The sequence below is a fragment of the Lucilia sericata genome, unplaced genomic scaffold (genome assembly GCF_015586225.1).
Source record: "Lucilia sericata isolate MDLA Ls3-8-SP2 unplaced genomic scaffold, ASM1558622v1 Contig000359F_arrow, whole genome shotgun sequence".
In the NCBI taxonomy this organism is placed as follows: domain Eukaryota; kingdom Metazoa; phylum Arthropoda; class Insecta; order Diptera; family Calliphoridae; genus Lucilia; species Lucilia sericata.
Window position 1 is genome coordinate 153449 of NW_023994378.1, and position 19997 is coordinate 173445.

Consider the following 19997-nt stretch of genomic DNA (forward strand, 5'->3'; position numbering starts at 1 on the left):
ATGTTCCAGATAAGAGGTGCCCGTGTTCATGTTCCCGAACCATCAGTAAATTGTCATAAGAGAGGTAAATATTAGCGTCCTAAACGTTGACATTACGACTTTTCTAAAAAAAAACTCGAACATACGACTTTTTCCATTGCCTTATATGCAGTGTTGCCTATTAAGCGTTTTCCCACCCTTTTCAGAGTTTGTAGTTGAAACAAAAGTCGACTCTACGACTTTCTTTTGTACTTCTTCGGTAAAGTTCTTAAATATTGGGAAATATTGTTGAAATCGAATAAAATTAACTAGATTTTCTTGAAAATGTCTTGCAAATTTGTTTTCAAGTATGTTCAAATGAGATGTTATACATTACGGGTTTTGGGAACTAGTTTTATATAACAAAAGCAAATGTAATATATTTCTGTGGCAAAAATGAAAAAGTGAATATCTCAAGTTATGCTAAAAACTTTTCTTTTTTCCCTTCAGTTAATTGGAATTGCCGTACTTCATTCCATCTTGTATCAACTTTTGGTAAAATTCTGCCCATTACTTTAGCAGTTGTGGACGTGTTATGACAGCATAAGTCTATTTTCCCTTTCCTTTTTCAAAATTTCATAAATTACAAAACAACATTAATTTACCTAAGTTTTTTTCCTTATTTTCATATCAAATATTTTCCATAAAATTTCAATTACATATTTGAATTATGATGTTTTCCTGTATTTTACAACAAAATTTATTCTGTATTAATTCAAAATATGTTGTTCTTCTAAATTATTAAATATAAATTCTATAACCTATTTTGAGATACTTATGTACTTTTAACAAATTGAAAAAAGTTGCTGAATACATAAATTGAAATGGAAAATACACCTATCTCGATATAAACAAAAAAACCTAATAAAATAATTTTTCTAATAAAATTATGACTAGAGATATATTTCGGATTTTAAATTTTCCCTTTTTTTTTTCATTTTTCCAACGAAATGAAAAACAACACCAATAGTTTTTAGCCAATTTTTCGTTGATGGTAATATATATCAACCAAATATATCATGTGAATTATTTTCGTAATAATTCTTGAGATATTTACATAAGGATTTTATGAAAAATTTAAATCTCTGATCTTGTATTCACATTCAAAGTTTAAAAAATGCTCTCCTGAAAACTGTAAAAAAAACAACTTATGCACTTTTCCCTTTTTACCACAGATTTAATATAATAAGATTATATTAAAAAAAATCTACAATATGAGTTTTAATGATTGGAGAAATTGTGAAATAAATATGAAGACTTTTGACACAATCTTTCCATATATTTTCAATATTCCCAAGAATGTCCGAAAATTCATGTTTTTTCCCTTCCCTTCATATCTAAAAATTATTTTCCAAAATTACATTTCACTTCCTACAAACACTAATTAGTTTAGATTTGTAGTTTTTAATATTTTCCATAACACTAACTGATTTTGTATTAATACATAGATTTTTTGAAAATGTATTGTAATATAAAAAATCAAAAATATTTTGTAGTCTCAAATGTATTGTGGTTTTGAAAATTTTTCAATTTCCCTTATTTTACAAAATACACAATTGTCTACAGATTTCCTTTGGATTTATTTGTTATTCAATTTTCCTTTATTCTCCATCAGCATTTTCTTCATAACCCATTTGAATTGTAAAATGAACCAAAAATATTTTTTTTTATAATACATAAAAATTTTTTTTTTTTAATATTCACTGACAATCGATTGGATTTTGTATAAGAAAATAACTATGATATCAATACAAAGTATTGTAATGTAAAAAGGGCTTTTCAAATAAAAATCAATAACAAAAAACACAAATAACCTTCAAATCAGAAAGCAAAAATAGGAATCAGACAATGGCTTTTATATTTTAAAATAAATTATAGGCATCAATATGGGATTTCCTTTCCAATAAACGAATTTAATCTAAGAGTAGGTAAAATACTACAAAATGTGGTTAACAATTCGAATTTCGGTTAAATGTTAGAATTTTCAACAGTTATGCCTACATATGATGACAATACAATATTGTATTCGAAATTTAGTTCCAAAATTCGACAAAACAAAATCATATACTTTTAAAATAATCTCCTAGTCAATAAAATAGTTTCTGGCCGAATTAGCTGAAATTTGGGAGTTATACCTACACCTGATGATAATACAATTTTATATAGAAATATTCGAAATTAAGTTTCAAAAAAAACAATTTATGCCAAAAATTTCAACCTATAAAGTTTAACGACATTTTGCGATTAGGTGATTTTTATATTCTATTATTTTTATTTTCTATTTATTGTTTGACCAAATAAATATTGCCGAGTAAGTATATTCAATATAATAAAAATCAAAAATAATAGTTATTTTTAATTTTTATTATACTAATCAAGAAAAAAAATTATTAAAAAAAAATTGATAAACATAGAAATATTTTGCTGTTGAAATAATAATCCATATACTAACTATATTCAACCAAGATTAATTTGATCTTCACTAATATTAATTTTCATTTTTTCTTTTTACTTAGCAAAGAGATTCAACATGAAGAATTCAGTTTTGAAAGAATTCACTCTGAAACTACTACGGTGTTGGTTGTTCATGAATTTATATCGTAAGTAATTTAACTCTACTCTCCCAGAAAACATTTTCTAATCCCTTTTTCTCCTACACATTCTCCAGATTTCCCTTAAGAATAGGAGACTTGATAAGATTTGTACTCAGAGGTGAATTCAACACGATCGGTAAGTAAGAGTTTTCTGTTTTCTCTTTACAATTTTAGAATTATTGTCAATAGTTTAGAACATTGTTTAGTTTCACCCACATCTCGATAACATAATAAGGATATCATTGAACCTATGATGTCTTTTTTTTTCCTTTTTTTTTTTCTTAACCATTTCAATTGAAAAGAACCTAGTAGTTGTGTTATTGATTACAATATATATTCAACTATGTGTTTCCGAGGATATACTAGTTGATTCGCTTCGTCTAATTTGTTCACACTTGCTGTAAGATCAGACTCAGATTGCGTTATTGTGTTAGGTGACTAACGTCTCCCAGTGTCTAGATGTCATAGTTTCGTTAGCACTAAACGGAGATGCACTATTGGCACAATGACAGTTACAAAATGTAACTAGTTTAGAAATGTTAGCTCTTGGTGTGACAAAACGATGAATATCCATTTCAAATATATATACCCTACTACTTAAGTATTTCAATTGAATGTGTTAAACAAAAAAAAAAAAAAAAAAAAAAAAAAACGTCATCGGTATCAGGTTATTGGTATTTAGTTCTTTTGCTTTACTCCATTCCTCAAAAACTAAACTACATATATACAGAACAAACTTAAGTTAGATTTATGTTCATGATTGATTACAAATTACTAAAGCTAAAACTAAGCAAAAATAAAAAGGAAGAATATATATCCGATAAATTCTAAATTAATCAATATAAACATCAATTCATTAAGAGTATAACCTAAGCTACCGAACTGGTTTATTATTTCATATGTAATCTAATAATAATAAAAAAATATTGAAAGGAAAAAAAAAAATATGTAAATGGAATTCAATCTAAACTACTAAATTAGATTAAAAAAAAATTAACAATCCATTTCCCTCTTCCATTGGGAACTTATCCTAAATAAAAAGAATTAAAAAGAAAAACTATAATTAAAAAAAAATGTCATAGGCAGCGAATACAGGGAGTATTGGGAAGTATTAAGGAATTAATCATAGCAATTTCGAGGCAGACTATAGAGGTTGGTCTAGGAACAAACTTTTCGGACAACGATGGCAAAAAAAAAACTGGTAAGGTTTAGAAAAAGGTAGGTGCTCATTGTTTAAGGTCTTTTGCGTGGTAGATCCCGATTAGTTTACCCTGCAGGTCTTCTAGTTCATAGTAACAATTCCCGACCGGACGAACAATACGACATTTAACAAATTTCCTACCCATTTTAGCGTTATATAATTTACTCGAGTCGCTAAGTGCAAAATTCCGGCGGAACACTTCCTGACCTGGTCGAAAATTAATTTTGCGTGCACGTTTATTATATTCCTTCGCACGAGTGGCGTAACTTTTCGCCAGATTCATTCGAATTTTCTCGCGTATCAACTCGTGTTTTTCCGTTTTAGCTAAGACGTTCATCTCGGCATCCTCCAGTAGTTCGAGTTTTCTTGCCAAATTATAAACGCTACCGTGAGTTATCATATTCGTCCCAAACAACGCAAAGTAGGGAGTCATACCAATCGATGTGTGCACTGATGACCTGAGTGCACACTCTATTTCTGAAAGATGGTTATCCCAATCTCTCTGGTCACTCTTCAAGTAGGATCTTATTGCGGCTAAGATCGATTGGTTGACTCTCTCCGATGCATTTGCTTGAGGTGAATATATAGCTGTTCTCATGTGCTTGATACCAAACAGTTTCATCATGTCTGCAAATTCTTTGGACAGAAATTGACTCCCATTATCGGATAGAACTACCTCTGGGACGCCAAATTTATGGAAAACTTCCGAAACTAAAAAACGAACTACGTTCTTATTATTTGCCTTGGACATGGCCTTCAGGAGTACGAACTTTGTAAAGTGATCTAAAACAATAAAAATGAAACAATTTCCGGACTTAGATCGAACATACGGGCCTAAAAAGTCTATATAAATCTTCTGAAACGGACGCACTATTTCCGGTAGGTTCTCATTCATTGGTGGTCTTACAACTTGATTACAAGGTTTGCTTTCCTTACAGATTTCACAATTCCTCACATAGTCTCTTACTTCGATAGTCATATTCGGCCAGAAAAAGTATTCTCTTATCCTTTTGAGAGTTTTGTGGAAACCACCATGACTTGCAGTCGGAGGATTATGTGCTTTTCTAATAATGTCCTTGGATAACTCCGCGGGGACCCATAGTTTCCAAGAAAAATCTTCTGTAAGAACGTCACCGTTGTAATGCGTGGTTCGTTTATATATATAGTTATCTTCTATTCTTAAATCGGGTAACTGCTCTTGATTCTCCTTAATTTGCGACAGTAATTCTTGATATTCTCCCGACGAAAAAGGCGGAGCATCCAAATCGATCAGTTGCGAGACATCGGCGGCAATTTCCTCCATGTCGTAACGTGAGAGAGTATCTGGCACTATATTCTTGCTCCCTTGGCGGTGTTCAATGTTGAACGTATAGGACTGTAGTAGCAGACTCCATCGGGCTAATCTTCCACTTAATTCTTTATTGGACATCAGCCATTTTAGACTGGAATGGTCCGTAATGACTGTAAAAGCCATTAGTTCAATATATGCCCGAAATTTTTTTATAGCCATAACTACTGCCAGACACTCTCGTTCCGTAACCGAGTAGTTTCGTTGCGCTGATGTTAATTTTTGCGACATGAAAGCAATTGGATGTTCGCCCTCGATTTCATCCTTTTGAAAAAGAACCGACCCGATGCCAATGTCAGAAGCGTCGCATTGGACATAAAATGGCTTCGAAAAATCCGGATGTCGTAATACCGGACTCGAGGTAAGGGCTACTTTCAACTTATCAAAAGCCTTTTTTGCTTCTTCGGGGAAAACGAACGTTTTAGATTTTTTCAGCGTTTCGAAAATCGGGTTAGCAATGGTAGCGTAGTCCTTAATGAAGCGGCGATACCAGCCGGTAGTTCCCATAAAACCGCGCACTTGTCTGGGCGTCTTGGGATAAGGAAAATCGAGTATCGAGGATATTTTCGCAGGATCAGGTTTCAACTTGCCCTCTCCAACAATATATCCAAGATACCGAAGTTCCTTAAAACAAAACTGCGATTTTTCGACATTGATAGTCAACTTGGCATTAGAAAGCAACTTCGCAACACGCTCAAGTATGTTTATGTGCGTGTGGTAATCAGGCGTAACTATGAGCAAATCGTCCAAATACACAAACACTCGATCTCGCAATTCGGACGGAATCACTTTATCCATTAAACGACATAGCCTTTGAGCTGCATTACACAGACCAAAAGGCATGACCGTAAAATGGTAAAGTGGTCTTCCGGGCACTGTAAAGGCAGTTTTTTCACGACTCTGTATATCTAGAGGGATTTGCCAGAATGCGTCTTTCAAATCCACACTAGATATATAGTGCGTGTCACCCAGTCTGCTGAGCAATCCTTCTATATGCGGAAGTGGATAGGCATCCTTGACTGTGAGTGAATTGAGCTTTCGGGCGTCTAAACAAAGCCTGTTTTTTGTACCTTTACGCACTAACGTCACTGGATTATTCCAGGGGCTTTGACTCGTCTCAATTACACCCATAGCAAGCATCCTATCCAATTCCGCGTATATAAGTTTTTGCCCAGCAGGTGAGACTGGGTAATGTCTCTGCTTTACAGGCTCTGCGTCTTGCGTATCAATGTGATGTGTCTCCAAGTCGGTTTTCCCAAGTCCTTTTTCCACAAAAGATGGAAACTTGGCTATGGTTGCTTCTAGTAACATCCTGTCCTGATCACAAAGGGTATGCTTAGAAGGATTTGTCGGATTTTCGCCCGACTCCTCGCTCCACAGCATATCATTTGTGGTCAAGCTATCCAAGTTGACTATCAGTCCGAATACTTTCATAAAATCGACGCCCAGAAACAACGCCCTTTTCAAGGTCGGTACCAGATAAAAAGTGATGTCACTTTCTTTCCGGTTGTACTTTATCCTCACTTTAAACCGACCTTGAATTGTATGAGTTCTACCGTCTGCTGTTCGCACCGTAGAAGGAAATTGATGAACTACTACACCCGCTTTTCTTGCGACATCGAAGCATCCTTCGCCGAGAACCGTAACCGTAGCTCCGCTGTCTAGAAGACCCTCAATCTCTATTCCATTAATAGAGATACGGGTATACAGTCGGGTATCTTCGCCTTCGTATAAACATACATTCGCGATCTCACGCCTAAGCTCTTTCCTTTTCCTATACCGTTCCCTAGCCTTTTCTATCCGAGTTTTTCCGAAGATTCTCTTCCTAGCTTCCTTATACTCCTTAACCCTCAAGTGCCATGATTTTATTTCCCTAATTCTTAACTCTCCTGTTTTCTTACTTAACCTAACATTATTATTTAAAATGCTAACGATCCCCTCCTTCTTCTCTAGACCGTTTATATTCTCCAGTTTGCTCACTGGGCTGGGTGATTCGGACGCTGCTCCCCAGTTGTTAGCGGGTCCGTTCGCCTGTTTCCCGTGCATCGTGGACATTTCGGCGTTACTGTGTTTTCCATACCACACTTGAAACAAAACAGACGCCTAGTGGCTGATGGACAGTCCATGTATCCATGGCCTGGTTGACGACAGTTCCAACACACGTATCTTGTGGAACTATTTATTGCGTCTAAATCCACTTCAGCTGGCGCCGATTCGTCATAATCTAATTCATGTACCCTTGGAGCAAACTGTCGATTACTATAAGATTGGCGTTGAGTTTGTAACAATGATTCCGCCTTTTTGCACTCGGTGCGGAAATGACTAAGGCCAAAGATACGAATTGGGAATACCAGTTGTGCCATGGGAGTGCGTAAATTGGTTTTCATTATATCAATCAGTTCATTTTCACCGATGGGATTGCTCTGTTGACTTCTTAAGCGTAGGACTGCATTATAGAAATCCTCGAAGAGTTCCTGTGGGTGCTGACGGCGATCCATTATTTGTCGTTGAATTTCCCCATCGCTGTTAAATCTACGGAAACGGTTGATAACCGCCTCTTTTAATTCTTCCCACGAGTTTATTGGTTGAAGACGCCGCTGCATCCAATACCACTCCAGAGCATCGCCAGACAAAAGTTGGTGGAAATGCCTCAATACCTCTGACCAGTTGTTTCCGTAGTCCTTTCTCATTTCTTCTACTCTGAAAACAAACTCTTGGGCTCCCATGGTCTTTGATGTACCATCGAAATTTACTCCCCACTTATCCAGTCCTGGCCTCCGAGAAAAATCGGGGTTATTGGGTGGTGGATAGTACGACTGCCTGGTTTCGTGCGGGTGGAAAGTACTGTTATTGTCTGGTGGTGGCATATTGGACAGATGGTGGCTGGAATCGGTATGATGAAATCGTCTGTCTGAATGCATTGGTGGCTGTTGGTACATATTTGATGGCATAGTTGGTCTAGCGGGTATCTGTGAAGGAAACACGTTTGGTGCTGGTGCTCGTAATAATGGTGGCGGTTGTAAATTTACTTGAGGCGGCCGTGTTCGTAATGAAGCTTGTACATTACCCGAGCTTCTCGATAATGATTGTAAACTCTCAGCCACTATACGTGGAACTAAGTCACGGAGCCTTTCCTCCATGTTACGCATCATTTCAACTTGCCTTAAACCTACCGTGGACTCTATTATGTTTTCTAAATTTGGTACAGACGTTGTTTGTTGGGGTTGAATTGGCTGTGCATCTGACCCCAAATTGCCGCGAAACTCTTGTCGGATATTTTGTGCGGTAATGCTGCTATAAGCCGGTGAAGTTATACTGTCCTCTAGTTCTATTCCCGGATTCCTGGAACCATATTGAGGATTCAACTGTGCCGAATTAGCACTTAATGCTGCTTGAGCCACGGTAGCTGTTATTGTTGCTGTTGTTAAGGCTGTTGAACTGGTTGGCATTTGGTTGTTACCAGACCCGAGAATAGGCCTAGAAGAAGTAGAAACGGATTCGCGTTGCATTTTTCCTGACCTAGTCTCTACCATTCTACCTAAACTATAAATAATGGAACCTTTTACTAATCTTTTCCCTAGTGAACACCAAAAGAAATATATGCACCAAACTGATATCGATATCCTATATGTTCTGGAAATATTAAGAGGTTAAACAATATTCAAAACTAATAACAGATTATATTTGGTATTGAGAATTTTCGTCTGACTGTAGGGATATTTTTGACCAGTAAGTATAATATCGACGACATCTAGAAATTTATTTTTTTACATTTTTATTTTTTATTTTATTAGAGATCAAAACTGAGGATGAAAGGTGTGAAAAACTGGTATTACACTTTCCAGAGTTAAAAAGTCCAGTAGATCGACTATAACATAAACAACTAAGGTCTTAAATGTTACGACATATCTGCTGAGGCTTTCCGTAGCTGGTGAGTGTAACTAGGTCTATTGTTGAATTTAATTAAATGTGTTCCTTGCTTCTCACTCCTCTCTCCAGAATACTGTGGCTAACATTAGAAATAATCATAATTATATAATAATATGACTCACACGTGATCTTGAGAGAGGGCTGATAGCAAGCCTTTATGATTCTTACTCAGCAGAATCATCCTTTCCAACGTCGCAAATACTATAAAACCATGACTGATTTTAATACAGTATGACTTACGTTGGACAAGATGACTGCTGCTCAATGACAATCCTAAAGTAAACTAAAACTTTGAAAGGAAACCCGAATTTCGGGCCCCACGTTGGGCGCCATTTTTGTCAGGGACTCCTGGTGGCAAACCGGTGGGAAACATGATGGCAACGCTCTTCGGTACAAGACCAGGTGGTAAGGCTCGACTATAGCCGGTAGAGGTGTCGTAGGGTTCACCATCATATTCCCCACAGAGTTCTCGAACAAAAAAAATGTAATAAAAAATTTCCTCCTCAGTTTTGATCAATTTAGTTTTCTACTTTTTATACCTAATTACTAGGCATCGCGACGTTATACCTACTGGTCTGCAGCGGATGTTGTGCTGCTTGGCCTGCCCTCCCTCTACCATGGCAAATCTTTGGCCAATTTAAATAGAATTTGCCCCTAACACTACCCCTACAGTCAGATTTTAAGTTCTCACTTACCTCGTATTATTCACACCATCTCCATAATTCTCCTTGAAACTAATAGGTTACCATCGGGAACAGAATCCACATACCGTGGAGTTTAGAAGTCCAGTTGTCGTTGGTCTAGGTCTGTCCTCGTAAAATCAGTCCGTGCGGAAAGTTTAATGGGGTACACTGGGTAAAAGACTCTAAACTATCCCTAACCTGAGCTCAGTTTAAGTATCAGTTACCAAGGCAACAGTGGCCCTTAGATTTTGGCGACAAAAAAACCAAATATCTATGTTTCCCAAAAAAAAAAAGGTATAACCATTAAATTTCCCTTATGGGTGGTATGGTCTCTAGTTTCGTCCGATTGTCGTCCGAAATGTCCACTCTAGGTGTAGGAATTTTGTTTTAGATGTAAATTGTATTTGTGGAGAAATATTTTATTATTGGTGTAGCGTGTTCACTTTGTATTGTATATATTTCCTTTTTTTTTATGTCGATGCTTTATTTGTTTTGTACCAAATTCACTCAATTTTATGTTAACTTTATGATTTTTTTTTTTTGTGTTAACTTTGTGTTTTATATATTTTGTTTCATATATGTATATGTTTTGTTTTAAGTAAATGTTTTGTTGTGAATCAAATTTTTTTTTTTTTTTTTTTTAAATCAATGTATGTTTTGTTTTAAATATATGTTTTGTTAAACCGTATATTGTCTTTTTTTTTTATCTTCTTCATTTATTTTTTTTTTTTCAATTCAAAAAAAAACTTATAGGCTTCCGGAACCACCGTCCTCCCTCATTCGCCTCCTCGATTCCCAAAAAAAAAAAAACTTCTCTTCTTCTTCTTCCTCCCAAAAATTCTTCGAATCATTTTCTCCCGCCATTTTTCTTTATCCTTCGCCATCTTTTTTTTCTATCTCCTCCATCTGACCTTCAGTAATTCCCCCCCTGAACATCTGTTTCCAAGGTTGCATTCTATTGTAATTCTATGTTTTTGTCTTCTTCTTCTTACAATAGAATGCAACCTTAACCCGTTCAGGGGGAACACGTCAAACAGAACTAGAACAGAACTAGAACAGAACTAGAACAGAACTAGAACAGAACAAGAACAGAACTAGAACAGAACTAGAACAGAACTAGAACAGAACTAGAACAGAACTAGAACAGAACTAGAACAAAACTAGAACAGAACTGGAACAGAACTAGAACAGAACTAGAACAGAACTAGAACAGAACTAGAACAGAACTAGAACAGAACTAGAACAGAACTAGAACAGAACTAGAACAGAACTAGAACAGAACTAGAACAGAACTAGAACAGAACTAGAACAGAACTAGAACAGAACAGAACTAGAACAGAACTAGAACAGAACTAGAACAGAACTAGAACAGAACTAGAACAGAACTAGAACAGAACTAGAACAGAACTAGAACAGAACTAGAACAGAACTAGAACAGAACTAGAACAGAACTAGAACAGAACTAGAACAGAACTAGAACAGAACTAGAACAGAACTAGAACAGAACTAGAACAGAACTAGAACAGAACTAGAACAGAACTAGAACAGAACTAGAACAGAACTAGAACAGAACTAGAACAGAACTAGAACTAGAACAGAACTAGAACAGAACTAGAACAGAACTAGAACAGAACTAGAACAGAACTAGAACAGAACTAGAACTAGAACTAGAACAGAACTAGAACTAGAACTAGAACAGAACTAGAACTAGAACTGAATACATAACTCCTGGCCCACTGTTCCATTTTATAACCTTTAACCTACTTCAGAGACAGTGACGTTGTTTAATTAATTAACATAGTGAAAATAAACATAAATTCCAGACGTAACGCCCCTGTTAATTGACTTTGCAACTGGTAATCCAGCTTGGCTCCAACTGTGAAGCAAAATTACGGAGTAGAACATAACAAAAAATATAAAAGAACAGAATCAAAAAGTGTCTGGCTTATTTACCGAATCAGGCGCACAAATACAACAATAATAACAAGACAAACACAATTACATGGGGTAACAAACACACACACACACACATCCACACGTACATAAATAATAAAATGTCTGACTGCTGCAGACTCCAAGGAAAAGCAGTGTGAGTGTGTATGTAAGGTGGAGCACATGAACTCATATATGGAATTTTTATTACAGTGTGAGTGAATGACATTTGTAGCTTTAACGTTACGTACTTGACATTTTGTGGTGAATTTCTGTCTAAAAGCCATCATCATTTCAGTCCAAAAAAAAAAAAAAATACAGTACAACAACAGTAATTCTTCTTCAGTATATGACCTGTGCTTGTTGGGAAATGAAAAATATAAAATGGAGAGTAGTGCCCGATGATGAGGAGTTGGGAAGTTTGATTTGTTGTAATCGTTGTGTGTTGTAAAAAAAGAGGCGTTTTCCGGTTGGTTGAATGACTGAATGTTAAAGCTAAAAAAAAACGTTGTAATGTCGTAAGGGTGCATTGTGTTTGTTAGGGAAAGTGGGTGGTATGTATATTGTCCTACAGGTCCTTCATACACACTCACACTCACACACATTCCTTCAATATTTTTGTGGCTTTTCGAAATTGTCGACTTTTTTGTTTATTTTTTCTTGATTTTTTAGTGTATGTGTGTGTTGTGTGTTGTTGCCTCTGCTCCTTGATATCCTTTGAGTATCCTGTGGTTGTAGTGGTGTGTTAGCTTGTTACTTAAATCTATAACTGTGTGTATGCTTGTGTATACTAGCTGTAGTGGTGGTTGTTTATATATAATGGGGAGGGGGGTTGATTTCCCAGGACCCTGAAGAGTGTGGGTTTGGCTTTAACTTTTTTTCAGCAAATTTTTTTTCTCATATTATTGTTCTATGTTTTGTTTTGCTGCTCTGCTGTCAAATAGTCGTTTAGCAGTAGCATCATCAGCCTCACTATCATCATCGTCATTATTGTAAACTAGGATTCTGTGGCTCGGGCTGCTTTACTTTTGTTAATTGGTGGTCGGTTTCTGTAGCTCTAAACAAATCGTAACGTTAACATCTAAAAACGGATAAAAGCTTTATTAAGTAAAGTAACTTTCAAAAAAAAATAATTTATCTGACAAAAAACTATCGGTTACGGTTGAAAAAAGTGCTAAAAAATTTAATTTAGAAAAAAAAAATTAACAAAAATTTTTGCTAATGTTTTTACTGAAATCTAAAAGTAAAAGTTAATAAATTATATAAAATTTATTAAAATAATAAATAATTAAGAAAAAAAAAATATTATTAATTTTTGAAAATTTATTCAAAAAAGAAAAAGTGTTTAAGTGTTAAAGTTGTTGCACAAATATTTCAATCTGGATACCCTAAGTTTTAAATATTTCCATCAACGCAAGATGGGTACCGGAAGTGGTGTGTATTCAAATTCACCGACGGTTTATAGTAAATTTTATTTTTTTATATATATTTTTCAATAATATAAGATTTAAGTTATTTTATAAGTTTATATAGGATTTAAAGAGTTTTTAGTAAAAAAAACATTTTTTCTAATTATGACACTTTTGAATGAATTTGGTAAAAAAAATTAATTGCCGACGGGATTTTCATATAAGAAAGCATTTTGAAAGCAATTACATAATCACTTCTTCGAACATACAACAAAGTGCTTATTTTTAACTTCTTTGCAAGTGATGTTTAATAACTATAACTATAAGTACTATTTTTTGGTACTTTTTCGTTTTTTAGCTGGTACTTTTTGAGTTTTCTTATTTTATAATATTAAACCACATGAAATTAAGCATGTGGATCCCTGAGTAAATGTGAATCTATAAAAGGGGATTTTTGGCCCTTAAAAGGGAACTTTTTGGTACTTTTCTGTTCTTCAAAATATTAAATTAAACATTCAACTTTCTTAGTTAATGGGAATCTTTAAGAAAGAGTTATTTTCAACTGGTACTTTTTGAGTATTCTATAATATTGAACTAAACCAACTGAAAATCTATAAAAGGGGCTTTTTTGTACTTCAACTGGTACTTTTTTAAATTTCTATTAAATTCAACCTGAAAACATAAATTTAAGCATGTAGAGTCCTTTTAAGTTTTTTATTGTATTGAACTCGGGCTCCTGAACGAAATGAACATCTAAAAAGTGAAAATTTTCTGGTACTTTTTCGTTTCTCAATTGGTACCTTATGAATTTTTTTTTTTAATAATTGAACTTAGTAATATAAAATTCAATGAAAAAGTACTAATTGGGTCTTATTCATACTTCAACTGGTACTTCTTGAGTTTTCTATAATATTAAAAACTAGCTATACCCAGGGTACTTCGCTACCCTAGAAATAATATACATAAAAAACCCCAAACGGTGGCTCAGGAATTATTTGTTAATACTGAATTCAAAAATTTCAATGCTATAGTAATATAACATAGCTAAGGTTCTAGTGGAACCTGTTATAGAATTGATAAAGTAGGAACCTGTTCTTAAAATTATCGTGAACATTAGTTTTTTGCTTAAAAAACGATTCTAGTAGAACCCCTTTTAAAGAAACCGTTTCTAGTGGAACTTATTGCAGAATTGATAAATTGTTCGTGCAAAATTAGATTAAATTTCAATGTTGGGAGGTACCATGCCCCCTACAACACGTACAACATTTGAATATTCTAGTTCCTATATTTTTCCAAATGTAAAAATGTCATTCATATGAGAGGTACGTACCATGCTCCTGTTGCTAGTCCGGTTATGTGTCTGCAAATTTTTCACATTGATTTCAGTGCTACTCATGAGGTTTCCTAGATATACGATTTTTTGTATTTAATTCATATATGGGAAGTACCACGCCCTCTTTTTCTAGTCCGCCCATGTTTGTCTAAAATATTCATGTTGATAACAAAGTGGTTCCTACGAAATTTGATCAATCCAAATTTTATAATTTCCCAGTTATACGAATTTTGGTACTAACTTTATATGGGGGATGACACGCCCACTATTTCATATCCGCCCAATATTGCACATAATTATTAGACAACTACTAATATAGATGTTAAAATTGTTTGTGTAAAATTTGAGCATTCTACCTCCAATAATTTCTCCGATATACGAATTTTTGTATTTAATTCCGATATGGGAAGTACCACGACCTCTTTTTCTAGTCCACCCATATTTGTCTAAAATATTCATGTTGATATCAAAGTGGTTCCTACGAAATTTGATCAATCCAAATTTTATAATTTCCCAGTTATACAAATTTTGGTACTAACTTTATATGGGGGATGACACACCCACTATATTATATCCGCCCATTATTGCACATAATTTTCATATTGAAACCAAAGTTTATCGTACAAAATTTGGGAAGTGTTTAGTGTGTTTAGTTTAGTCAAATTTACGTCTTTTGGTATTCATGTATGTGTCATATTTGCAAAATTAGAGGACTCTAGTCGTACTAGTTTCCGAGATATACTATTTTAAATAGTTATTTAGTAAGTGGGCGTGGCACCTCGCCCAGCAAAAACTTATATTGAAAAGTAAGGGGTTAAAATACTAAAATCTTATTAAACAATAGCATTTTACATTACTTTAATACGGGGAAGTCATGGGACTCTAAGTAATGCAGACGGTATGTAGTAGTTATTGAAAAGTAAGTTGTTTAATAAGTAAGTCATTTCGCTGTTTTTGCTGGGATAGCAATGAAATTCGATATAAAGACATTTTATAGGAACCAAAAACTATTTTTACTAAAAATCATGAGTTTAGGTCCATAATAGATCTTATCTCCCATATAATTCATCTTACAGAAAAATCCGTTTATTCTCATTAAATCATTCGAAACTACCTGGTCCACAATTGGATCATTAGTTTTCCTATAGAACTCCCTATAGAATTCGGGGTGAATCTAATAAAAAGACGGACGTGGTAGACCATAAAATACTTCAGACGAACGGAATATGATCTGGTTCATATCAAGTTACATAGATCGATGTGCGTCTAGTAGGAAGTCAATTCTATATATCCACTTAACATTCTGACTACTTAGTTTAGAACGTATTATGATATTTGGGATTATAATTTTCCTTTCTTCATTTAGGTTTAGGCTTTAGTTGTCAAACCGATGATAGAGCTGAAATGTTGTCATTGTCCATTCTTTAAGTACATGGTTCCATTTTAAATAATATAATATTGTTCACCTTTATACCAACTTAGTTTATGGAAATCCATTTCGATTACATCTAAATTGTTATCATCTGTATATATATGTATGTCTGTCATTCCTCAATCTGAGGTCAAGTTACCAATTTCAATAATGATCATAATTTTCAGCGCATTTTGATTAGATTTTTGTTCAATAATATTCTCCAAAGTCCCCTTTGATGTACTTTATTTGTTTTCTGTCCTAAATTTTTGTGCCCTAAAAGGGAGGCAATAAGTCCCAGTTAAGCTACTACCGGTTCTTTAGAGATCATTATTTAAGAGAAAGTAGGGAAGGTTTCGTACGACTTTAATCTGAATGGATAGTCCGATAAGTCTGAAATAAGTTTTTATAAACCTATAGAAAACTGGATCTCGGCTATGCGAGGTCTACAGAAACATATATAAAACTGTAAATTTGTTTCTTCTAGGAAGTTTTAGGCTGGCATTGAAAAACTGATTTAAAAAAACCGAAACCGAAAACCGAAGCGTTTTCTTGCCGAACTATTAGCTTTTCAATTTAAGACAGAACTTCTTGAGACTGCAAATATATTGTGTAATGAATGTTTAACACTTTTATTTCAATTATTTTGTTCCCATGAGAATTTTATACAAATTTCATCACCCCAACCCCTGAGAACTATTATCGCATTTAAATTCAGATTTCTTAAATAAACATTAGCTATTATTATTATAAAATTTAAAAATTTTTAAAAACCATACTTGGTTGACATGCAAAATACTTATAAAAATAACAAATCACAAGATTCTACACCAGGAAAGAAAAACAAAAATACTTTAAAAACCATAAACGGAAATAGTTTACTTTTCAAAAGAAAAACAAAAACACAAAGAAAACTTTTTTTGGAAAAAAAAAAAAAAATCATAAACCACAAAGGGAATAATAATAATGATGAATAAAGGAAGAAAAGCCACTAGAATGTTGGGCAAACCAGCTAAAAATCCAACAGCAAAAGGACCAACATAACACACACACGCACACACAACAAACAAAAAAGGACACTCTGCAATATCACCCCTTTTTTTTTACTCCTAAACACTCTCGACAAAGTAGGAAAAAGCAACAAATAAAACAAATTCTAACACCTCAACATATAATTGAGAACACACGACTCGACGACCCACAGCCAGAAGACACCAACAAGGGTGTAAACAAATTGCCAGCACGCGTCATTGAGCTATAGAAGGGATCAAGTCAGTAAAAACAATGACAATATGTCAATTGTCATTGTTTAGATTCGGACATAAGATTTTGCCGGTTTGCGTGGTTCTAGTGTTTTGACAAGTGTCTCTTCCTGGTTGAATGTTTAAAAAGGAATTAAGTTTTTAAAATGTTTTATGTGCTTGCAAAATTGCCAAGGATTAGCAACGAGTGAAAAATAAAAGTATAGAAAAAAATGGCGATAAAACAGAGGAAATAGAAAAGTATGACGTCAGTTTTAGGTGGGGGTTTTTGCGTGAAGTATAAGGATTTTTAGGACTTCTTTACATATTTCTAGTTTTTGTTTATACAGTAACCTTTTTCTAACTTTTTGATTCCTTTGAAGGTGATCGATTGTTGGATATACCCTGCAAAGTATGTGGTGATCGTAGTTCCGGTAAACATTATGGGATTTACAGTTGTGATGGTAAGTACATTTATTGAATTTTTTGAGAACTGAACTAGAACTGAACTAGAACAGAACTAGAACTAGAACTAGAACTAGAACTGAACTAGAACTGAACTAGAACTGAACTAGAACTGAACTAGAACAGAACTAGAACTGAACTAGAACTGAACTAGAACTGAACTAGAACTGAACTAGAACTGAACTAGAACTGAACTAGAACTGAACTAGAACTGAACTAGAACTGAACTAGAACTGAACTAGAACTGAACTAGAACTGAACTAGAACTGAACTAGAACTGAACTAGAACTGAACTAGAACTGAACTAGAACTGAACTAGAACTGAACTAGGACTGAACTAGAACTGAACTAGAACTGAACTAGAACTGAACTAGAACTGAACTAGAACTGAACTAGAACTGAACTAGAGCTGAACTAGAACTGAACTAGAACTGAACTAGAACTGAACTAGAACTGAACTAGAACTGAACTAGAACTGAACTAGAACTGAAATAGAACTGAACTAGAACTGAACTAGAACTGAACTAGAACTTAACTAGAACTTAACTAGAACTTAACTAGAACTGAACTAGAACTGAACTAGAACTAGAACTGAACTAGAACTGAACTAGAACTGAACTAGAACTGAACTAGAACTGAACTAGAACTGAACTAGAACTGAACTAGAACTGAACTAGAACTGACTAGAACTGAACTAGAACTGAACTAGAACTGAACTAGAACTGAACTAGAACTGAACTAGAACTGAACTAGAACTGAAACTAGAACTGAACTAGAACTGAACTAGAACTGAACTAGAACTGAACTAGAACTGAACTAGAACTGAACTAGAACTGAACTAGAACTGAACTAGAACTGAACTAGAACTGAACTAGAACTGAACTAGAACTGAACTAGAACTGAACTAGAACTGAACTAGAACTGACTAGAACTGAACTAGAACTGAACTAGAACTGAACTAGAACTGAACTAGAACTGAACTAGAACTGAACTAGAACTGAACTAGAACTGAACTAGAACTGAACTAGAACTGAACTAGAACTGAACTAGAACTGAACTAGAACTGAACTAGAACTGAACTAGAACTGAACTAGAACTGAACTAGAACTGAACTAGAACTGAAACTAGAACTGAACTAGAACTGAACTAGAACTGAACTAGAACTGAACTAGAACTGAACTAGAACTGAACTAGAACTGAACTAGAACTGAACTAGAACTGAACTAGAACTGAACTAGAACTGAACTAGAACTGAACTAGAACTGAACTAGAACTGAACTAGAACTGAACTAGAACTGAACTAGAACTGAACTAGAACTGAACTAGAACTGAACTAGAACTGAACTAGAACTGAACTAGAACTGAACTAGAACTGAACTAGAACTGAACTAGAACTGAACTAGAACTGAACTAGAACTGAACTAGAACTGAACTAGAACTGAACTAGAACTGAACTAGAACTGAACTAGAACTGAACTAGAACTGAACTAGAACTGAACTAGAACTGAACTAGAACTGAACCTAGAACTGAACTAGAACTGAACTAGAACTGAACTAGAACTGAACTAGAACTGAACTAGAACTGAACTAGAACTGAACTAGAACTGAACTAGAACTGAACTAGAACTGAACTGAACTAGAACTGAACTAGAACTGAACTAGAACTGAACTAGAACTGAACTAGAACTGAACTAGAACTGAACTAGAGCTGAACTAGAGCTGAACTAGAACTGAACTAGAACTGAACTAGAACTGAACTAGAACTGAACTAGAACTGAACTAGAACTGAACTAGAACTGAACTAGAACTAGAACTGAACTAGAACTGAACTAGAACAGAACTAGAACTGAACTAGAACTGAACTAGAACTAGAACTCAACTAGAACTGCACTAGAACTGAACTAGAACTGAACTAGAACTGAACTAGAACTGAACTAGAACTGAACTAGAACTGAACTAGAACTGAACTAGAACTGAACTAGAACTGAACTAGAACTGAACTAGAACTTAACTAGAACTGAACTAGAACTGAACTAGAACTGAACTAGAACTGAACTAGTTCTAGCTAAGCGCTCATTCCAATCAATTTCAGTTGAACTTTATATAAATACTATTAAAATAAAAATCCTATAATTAATTCATTATCCCACAAAAACAATAATTACTCAACATTAAATTTTCCCTTACAGGTTGTTCCGGTTTCTTTAAACGCAGCATCCATCGTAATCGCATTTACACTTGTAAAGCAACTGGTGATATGAAGGGCCGTTGTCCCGTAGATAAAACTCATCGTAATCAATGTAGAGCATGTCGTTTAGCAAAATGTTTTCAATCTGCCATGAATAAAGATGGTAAGTAACTAGAAAAATGTGCCTTTGACTCACACCTTCAAAAAGCAGCAGCTACAAACGACTCCAATTGTAAAAAGTAAA

At 34.4% G+C, this 19997-nt stretch overlaps 1 protein-coding gene across 1 annotated transcript in view; it reads left to right on the forward strand.

Annotated features, from left to right (window-relative positions):
* The window catches only part of LOC119604077, a 50428-nt gene continuing 30431 nt past the window's right edge, over positions 1 to 19997 (forward strand). Inside the window, exons 1-6 of the mRNA XM_037956507.1 lie at positions 1 to 64; positions 469 to 550; positions 2535 to 2618; positions 2687 to 2748; positions 17484 to 17564; positions 19755 to 19916. Of these exons, the coding sequence (XP_037812435.1) occupies positions 1 to 64; positions 469 to 550; positions 2535 to 2618; positions 2687 to 2748; positions 17484 to 17564; positions 19755 to 19916 (535 nt within the window). The remainder of the gene's footprint in view (positions 65 to 468; positions 551 to 2534; positions 2619 to 2686; positions 2749 to 17483; positions 17565 to 19754; positions 19917 to 19997) is intronic.